This window comes from Xyrauchen texanus, chromosome 22 (assembly GCF_025860055.1).
Source record: "Xyrauchen texanus isolate HMW12.3.18 chromosome 22, RBS_HiC_50CHRs, whole genome shotgun sequence".
In the NCBI taxonomy this organism is placed as follows: Eukaryota; Metazoa; Chordata; class Actinopteri; order Cypriniformes; family Catostomidae; genus Xyrauchen; species Xyrauchen texanus.
In genome coordinates, this window is record NC_068297.1 from 8,653,157 (window position 1) to 8,662,134 (window position 8,978).

At 37.6% G+C, this 8,978-nt stretch overlaps 1 protein-coding gene across 1 annotated transcript in view; it reads left to right on the forward strand.

The window, feature by feature from the left end:
* The window catches only part of syne3 (spectrin repeat containing, nuclear envelope family member 3), a 31,396-nt gene extending 22,835 nt beyond the window's left edge, over positions 1–8,561 (forward strand). Inside the window, exons 16-18 of the mRNA XM_052153861.1 lie at positions 1,438–1,611; positions 1,961–2,002; positions 5,878–8,561. Coding sequence (XP_052009821.1) covers positions 1,438–1,611; positions 1,961–2,002; positions 5,878–6,069 — 408 coding nt within the window. The 3' untranslated portion in view covers positions 6,070–8,561. The remainder of the gene's footprint in view (positions 1–1,437; positions 1,612–1,960; positions 2,003–5,877) is intronic.
* The last annotated feature ends 417 nt before the right edge of the window (positions 8,562–8,978 follow it).

Below are 8,978 nucleotides of genomic sequence, written 5' to 3' on the forward strand. Positions count from 1 at the left end.
TTATCATATGCCGGGGAGCTGGAGGGACCGGACGGTAGGCTGTTAAGCGGACCGCACTAATCCCGAGCTCAGGGGAAGCAGGCAAGCGTGCCAGGGAGGCGGGAGGTTTTCGAGGGGATTTACCCGGCGAAAGCGTCCCGTTATTCTCCCCAGATTGTTCTCCATCGCCCGCGGCGCCTGCCTCTATCCCGTAGGAAGGAGGCGGGGGGCGGCTGAAATGGCTCTCTCTCACTACAAGAGAAAGCAGAGATCGCAACGCTGCCGCGGTTATGTTCTCACACTGAAAACATAACCCATTGGAGAGAATGCTCATCCCGAGCTCGGACGGAAACAAGCAAGCGTGCCGGGGAGGCGGGGGGTTTCGAGGGGGTTCACCCGGCGAAACGGAGCCCGTCACTGTCCCTAGATCGTTTTCATCGCCTGCGGCACCTGCCTCAATCCCGTAGGAAGGAGGCGAGGCGCGGGGGGGCGGCTGAAGCGGCTTTTTCTCACTACAAGAAAAAGCCTACGACCGCAATGCTGTCATGGCTATGTTCTCGTACTGAAAACATAGACCATTCATAAAAACGCTGCCTGCGTGTGATCGCAACCCAGAAATGCAAGGCAGTTTTTATGGCCGTCAGAGGTGGGGAGAATCAACGCATCCAGAAACTACACCGGGGCGGAAAATCGTCTTTAAAAAGACGTGTCCTGAGAAGGACGTTCAACGCCGCTGTGTTTTGCTCTTTTAGAGCGAAATTCACTCTTTTAGAATAACTCTTTCGTGTTGTCTGCGCTGTCGGCGCCTAGGGCAAGAATGCACAGCCGTGCACGAATGAGAAAGCCGCTGTTATGCGCCGTCAGATCCAACAGCATGCAGAGCGTCGGAGGATTAAACAGGAACTGGGTGTTTAACTCGCAGCAGACTGCATGCACGACCATCGGCTCCGAAGAAATTTTCTGAATGAACTCCCGTATTTGCGCCGCTTAAATACCCGTATGTCCGGGGGCGGGACATGCAAATACTGGGTGCCAACTCTCATTGGCCTTTTTTGATAGTTCAGAGGTGAATATCGGTGCTCAAGAGAGACCCCTGGTGTCGCTTCTCTGACACAACGTGGAGAGAGCGACAGAAGGGGAACTTCATTTCTTACGTGGAACACAAATGAAGCTATTTAGCAGAATGTCCAGACTCCTCTTTGCCATACGCTGTGAATCCATACTGGGGTTGTCATGCTTTGTATGCTTTTTTGGAGCTTTTCTGTCATTTTTTAAGTATGACAACACCAGTAACCATTCACTTTCATTGTACGGAAAAGAACAGACTAAACATTCTGCTGAAGATCTCCTTTTGTGTTCCACGGAAGATAATTAATCTTTCTGTTATCAGTCCAGACCTTTATCCACTGCACCACACCACCCCCTGCCAGTCTAATGATGCCTTTGATCTGTGTGTAGGGTTTACATGCCAATGTAGCCTGGGGTCAGACACAGTTCCAGAAGTTGATGACTGCTCGGCAGAATAATCCAGCAGAAGTGGATGTGGAACTAGAGGAGTTGCGATATCGATGGATGTTATACAAGTCCAAACTGAAAGAGACCGGAGACCTCAGAGATTTTTTGAAATACAAGGTACAAAAAGAAGCTAATTGTGATAACAATGTGTTACTTTTATTTCACTAACTTTAAAATTGTCATAATTTATTACAAATCTTCCTCTCAGGAATCTATAAAGTATATCTATCAGTTTTTCTTTTTTCTTCTATTATTATTTTAAACCTTAAGCCACTATTTTATGTTTTTGCTTAATGTTTTGAATAATGGTGAACAAAACGACTTACGATGAATTCTTGAAGAGTCATACATCATGTGAAATGATTTCTCCACTAACAAGTGCAATTCTTGGAGTGTTAACATGTACTCACCACAAGGGTGTAGCATTGTGTTTTGAAATCTGACTGGATATTTCTTATTATTTCAGGGTGGCACTGCACAAGAGAAGGAGCATGTACGAGATGGAAAGGTACGTTTTAAATCTCTGAACATAGGCCTTGATGCTGATAGTAGGTTTGCAAAGTCGAAAGAACATTTTCGCAATTCAAAGTGGTTTTAAGAAATCCCTGTGATCTCACAGTGAAATAGGGTGCACAGTATGGAGGGGCACTTTAAGGTACCTCTGGGCCCATGGGCAACTGGTCTGCTGAGGCCCCCTTTTCACACCGGTGCGGTGTTCACGTTCAAATCGACTAACACCAGTATTACCACTGGTTGGACTCTAAGTGGTTCTATGGGTTCATTTTCGTTAAGCAATAGCCTAAACAAAAATGCAAGGCAGCTTGATTCCAAACTTTTAACTTTATTTTATTTATTTTTACTAAAAATTCAAAGTGCAATTAAAATGTGTGTTGTTCAACTTTTTGAAAGATGGCTTTTCAACATTTGTGAAGGGCAACATCTCATTGGCAACTAACCTACTTCATCCATGCATTGTATCCATCATGGGCTACCAGTCGGGTATTTCGTTGTCCTTATTGTGGGTTTCATATTGGTGTTTAATAACCTTTCATCCCAGGACAGTTTAGCTGCTTCAGAAGGGTAATGACTTTGAATGTGTGTGAATAAATTAGTTTTGTTCAATCCTAGGGCTGGGCGATATACTATATATATCTCCCATTACATCATCAACCCCTGGATGGGGGATCAGTGAATATTCTTGCATTAGTGATTTTGCATTGAAAATTAAATTCATTTATATAAAAAATTAAAACTTTAAACCAAAGACATTTCTAAATTCAAATTAAAAAGCATTTAAAGTAACGAAAACAAAAACCTCATATATAACCACCTTTCCATTTACAATCATGCATATATCTGTCTATGACAACAGACAGAAAATTACTAATACAAATTAAGATCTAAAAACAATTATAAATGTAAACATAATTATAATGATGATAATAATCACTGAAATATAAATCATGGTTCGAGGTGAACATGCTTTTGTATTATTTTAGAATTTAATCACAAATGTATAGGCTATATATAAAGTGACCCTGCAGAGTTGCGCTCACAACTTTTGCAGCATTCTCATAGACGATACTATTCTTGCAAAAAAAATTCAGAAGACTGAAACAAAGAAAGAGTGAGAACCTTTTACATGCGCGTGTTCCACGAGACTGCACGCCTCCGAACAAACAGCACGTCATACATGCGCATAGATGGCTTTTCTATCACCCGTTTCTTCAAGCGCGTGTCTGTGTGTCTAACAGCATTTCTTGTGTCATTCCGAATCTGAGACGTCTTAAGTTACCCACCATGAACATAATATTATAATATGATCATGATATTCACTCTCTATCTTCAAAAAACTGCTAAAAACACATCTTTTCCAAAAGCACTTAACTGGTCACAAAAAAATAAAAAAGTATTTACATTTCTTGTTGCACTTAAATCTGTTTTGTATACTATTCTGATGATAGTGAAACTTTGTAGTATGGCACTTTTCGTACCACTGTCTCCTTAAGATGATTCGCTTATGTTTTCCTCTTTTGTAAGTCGCTTTGGATAAAAGCGTCTGCCAAATGAATAAATGTAAATGTAAATAATATTTGCTACCGGCAACTAAACGTCTTCTGTCAGTGCACGTACTTTGCTGCCTGTGTAATTTGATACGATGGTAAAGAACATCTGGCTTTCAATGCGTTATTTAGGTTCATTTATCATGGGTCGCAAACTCTTCATTAGGCAGCTATTCTTTATTTAAGGCTATTCTATTCGCTAGGCTGTTGTATTGATATTGGAAGTTCCATTCAGATATTGGAAGTTTCCCCCCTTTTACCCGGTATAAAATTTCACACCGGTGTTGTCTCTTGTACCGAGTAAAACCGGTAACACTGTACATAATGTACATCATTATAAAATGGCAACATATATGTGAGTCAATGGGATTTTATTGTGTCTAGACATATTGTGTCTAACCATGTAAAAACTGCTATCCCTTTATGTATATACTTTAATTTAACCAATTCACAAACACAAATTTTCAGTTAAATATTTCAATTCAGAATGTAGTACCTCTAACTCAATAAAATAAAATTAATATAAACATACATATGTTATGCCCTAAAATGTACAACTAGACCAAGAATAGAATACTGAGATCTATCCACCTTTTTCTTGGGGGTCTTTCTGGAGAAACGAATGTGGGTGGGACTTCCGCCGGAAGTCCATCTACAGTATTCCCTAGCTCTGGCTGCAGTCATTTTAAGACTGTGTTGACAGCTGGTAATAAGACGCATTTCAGATGATCCAATCGCAAAAGTCAGCGCTAAATACAGTTATAATCGGGGTGCAAAATGTTTTGTGATTGGATCACAAAAAACACATACAGAGGAAGTCACAAACCACATCGCAGTTGAGATTGCTCATGTGGTTGCTTACTGACCAAATCAAACAAGCCAGTCCCCAATTGTTTTGTATTTTGTCCCTAGAAATGTCTCCAAGATCTAATCGCTTTGAAAAGTATTAGCACAGGATGCTGACTTAAGGGCCATTCACACTTATAGCGATTTGCATCAACAAAGCCTCCAGACTTTTATTTTTTTTTATTTTAAAGATGTATGTATTTTAATTTTATAAAATTCCATCAAATTGTGTATTTTTTTTATTTTATTTTATTTTTTTTTAAGTTTTATTAATTTCATTTAGTTAAATGTGACAATTAATTTGGTGGGATTTTGTTATGAAATTGAAATGCATAAATCTTTAAAATAGGCACCAAAAAAAATGTTTAAGTGTGTGGTTAATATTATTCAAATAACAAGTATTGATGTACAGTATTATAATCATACAGTGAAGATCAGTAATTTTAAGGATGTTACATTTCATTACTTTTTTTTTTACTTCTTTTTTTTTTTTTTTTCAATTTCTAAATGTTATCACATGATGCTGCTGTTAAAAGCTTCAAGGACTGTTTTCTTAATTTGTTCTATTGTTTTAATATGTTCTATTAATGGCCATTTGTTTCTTTGTTCTTTTCATCTGTCTGTCTTTTTTCTTCTCAATTTGGAATGCCCCGTGCGCTCTTAGTCCTCGTGGTGACGGAAGACGAATCTCAGTTACCTTCGCGTCTGAGACCGTCAATCTCGCGTTATCACGTGGCTTGTTGAGTGCGTTACCGTGGAGATGTAACGCGTTTGGAGGCTTCTCGCTATTATCCGTGGCATCCACGCACAACTCGCCACTTGCCCCACCAAGAGCGAGAACCACATGAGGTGACCACAAGTATGTTGTGACTCTACCCTCCCTAACAACCAGCCAATTGGTTGCTTAGGAGACCAAGCTGGAGTCACTCAGCATGCCCTGGATTTGAACTCGCGACTCCAGGGGTGGTAGTCAGCGTCAAAACTTGCTGAGCTACCCAGGCCCTCCTCTTTGTTCTTTTCTTGACTAATTATTTGAAAACTTGAAACAATGTTTACCCAAATGAATTACTATTTTGTTGTGGTATCAAAACTGGTATTGAGAATCATCAAATCGCTTTCATATGTAAGCAAAATGGACATTATAACTGAACTATACCCAAATTAATTGGAATCGAATACAATTCGAGAGCTTGCGAATTGGAATCGAATCGAGAAATCTGTATCGATAACCAGCCCTAGACTTGAGACAAATATTTTAGAAGTTGAAGTTCTAAAAAAAACAGTGCTGTCCCAGTGTAAGATGCTGAAATATCAGCTAGGTCCAATGCAACAGTCAACGGTTTGAAAAACATTGCAGATGGACACACAAAAACATTCAGTGTGAATGGCCTTTAGAGTGTAGACTGTGAGGCAAATCACTACATTTCGGAACAGAGCCATACAGCATGTATCATTATGTGGTTGTGTTTTACAGCAGAGCAGTGGCCCCGGGTTCCTGTACCGCGTATGTCGCGTGGCTCTTCCTCTCCAGCTCCTGCTATTGGCCTTGCTGCTGCTGGCCTTCCTGCTGCCTATGATGGACGAGGGCACCAGCTGCTCGCTGTCCAACAACTTTGCTCGCTCTTTTAACATTATGCTGCGCTACGATGGACCACCACCCACTTAAGCATGGATGCAATGGGTACTCAAGCCACATGGTCAAAAAACCCAAAACAAAACAAGCTTTTCCTTTAAGACAGCAATTTGTGGTTGTGTTTATGTAACATGGTTGCTTATATATTTTTATCATTGTTCCGTTATGTCCTTTTTTATGTTTATTTTTGGTTCTCGGCTTGTTTCAGTCCACAGTACACCCACTAGTTGACCCAGCACATAAGAAAATGTGTGTTTGTGTGAGAGAGTGAAAATGTTAGAGTGGGTGGATGGGATAGACACTCGCAACCTGCTCTTAATAACTCAAGCAGTTAATTTCTCTACAAGCATTTGAAGAAACCAAATCAGCCTTTACAAAGAGCAAAACTCCATGAAAGACGTTTATACTTAGGAGCCATTTCAGATCACATACGTTTTTATTCTTTGTTGTATCTAGCTACTTAATGCATATAAAAAGTCATTTTTGTGTGGTATGTCTTACGCAAATAAAGGGACAGTTCATCCAAAAATGAAAATGATGTTCTCATTTGCTCATTTCATTCCAAATCTGTGACTTTAAATAATTTCTCAGTCCTTACCATTCTGCCTAACATCTGCTTTTGTGTTCCACAGATGAAAGAATGTCGTACAGTTTTGGAATGAAAAAGAGTGCGAGTAAAGATAACAGAATTGTTGTTATTGGGTGAACAAATTCTTTAGACAGTTTTTGGAAATCAGATTACAGAAGGCACATATTATAGGGTAAAAATAGCCCTGTTTGGGGAAAATGTCCTTTTTTGAAAATAAATTTTAAACTCGGTGACCTTTCTGTTATTTTTTTATTAGTATATATTTTTTTTGCAACAGTGTCATAGCTGGGAGTTCTCAGGGACCATTTGTTCTAAAATCATTAGAGGCCGAGTTCAGTATTTGTATTATGACCACATAGTAAAGGTCATTTTTCAATTAATGGAATGCTTTGATTTATATTTGTTCAGAATGATGAAGGCATTTTTGAGTTGGCAAAAATCATAACCCATCTTTGTGTTATTTTAAAGTTTTATGTTTGGAATGTAAGACACATTACTTAGAATCGGAGGCAATTTGCATGGCTTTAAGCTATGTAGCTCAGTACAGTAGTATTGCACATACAAGCTTTTATCCTGTAGCAAAATGGAAACTGTTAAGTGCCCTTTTAATAATCTTATTCAGAACTCTATACCTTATAACAAAACTGCTATATTAAGATTGTCATTTTTGTCAAAGGAATAATTAAACCAAAAATTATAATTCTCTCATAATTTACTATCCCCACTTAAACTCAAATGACTTTCTTTTCTTCTGTGGAACACAAATATATTTTTATTTATATCCAAAAAGGACTTAAAGGCACAATAAAGGTAATCCATACAACTTTAGTAGTTTAAACCATGTCTTCTTAAGTGATACGATTGGTTTTGGAAGATAAAACCAAGACCACACATCTGCACATGCGTCATGTATGGGGAAGTGTACTCAAGCTTCAAATTATGATCGGCAAGGAAACTGCATATGGCAAGATTTATATTGAAAAGAGTTACATTTTAGTCTGTTTCTCACCCAAAGCTGATCATAGTTCTTCATAAGACATGGGTTAAACCACTCAAGTTGTATGGATTACCTTTTTTGTTGCCTTTCTGTCCTTTTTGTAGCATAAAAGTGTTAGACCCCGTTGACTTGCATTATATGGAGACATATCATACAAAATATATTTGTTTGTGTTCAGAAGAAAGTCAGTTGATGATGAGAGAATTATCATTTTTAGCTGAACTATTCCTTTAATATGTCATGCACTATATCATGTTAAAGTGATTTAACAAAAATGCATGCCAAAGCGAGAGACAACCCAAAATATGCTGCATTTCTTTAAACTGTAATGTTGAAGCTTGGCACTTCAATGTATTGCACTGCTATATCAATTGTATTTAATCTCTTTTAAGTCAATGCAAACTCTTTACAGATATAAACACATTTCCATCAATGATACTGTATGTAAATCAAGACGGCATATGCTGTACTGGTAAACTGTATAAAATTTGGTTAAAAGAATCAGCGCAAATGCTTATTAAATGTATGCTAAAATATCTAGCTAATTTACAGCACTGTGTGCATGGAAAGAGCTTTTCTCATAGGAAAAATACTGGAAATAATTTCAAAAACTCAATTCAAGATGGTTGCTTTAAAGCATGTAGAAATTATAGTTACCTTTTTTTTTCTAAAAACCTTGTTTTAAAGTAAAATTAGCTTTCAGATACATGAAAGGTTAATATAGGACAATGTATTCATGGAAAAAAGGATAACATATTTATTTTATTACAATATTTTGGATCAAACTCTTATATTGTATCTTTAAACCTCATATATATTGCATGAAAGTTGAATATAGGACAATGTATTAATTAAAAAAAAATATATATATATATATATATATATATATATACTGTATATACACACACATATTAACAGTATTTTGTATTTTACTTTGGGCAATAAACATGCAGTGCATTTTCAGTATGTGATCTGTTTGTGTTTCTTCTGTCACTATGAATTTTAGATTGAATGTTAGATAAATGCATAGCTCAATTTCAAGATAATATTTAGCTGGAAATGTATCCGTTTGTGTGCTCACGGCATTAGACCAAAGCGGAACTGATTTACTGAAATGCACGACAATGAATTCTGATAGTCCAACACAAAACCAGCGTGCAGGTGTGAATAAGCTTCACACAGTGGAGCACAGCTAGGTTTTACCTAGCGATAGAGGCCATTTAAAGATATTGCATGGGTTTTAGGATTAGGTTTTGCATTTGATTTGTTTAGTTAGAAACCAGAAGGTATATCAAGGCATATATCAAATATTTAGTTTCTTCAATAACTAGGTGTTTAAGAACCACAATAGCTTTA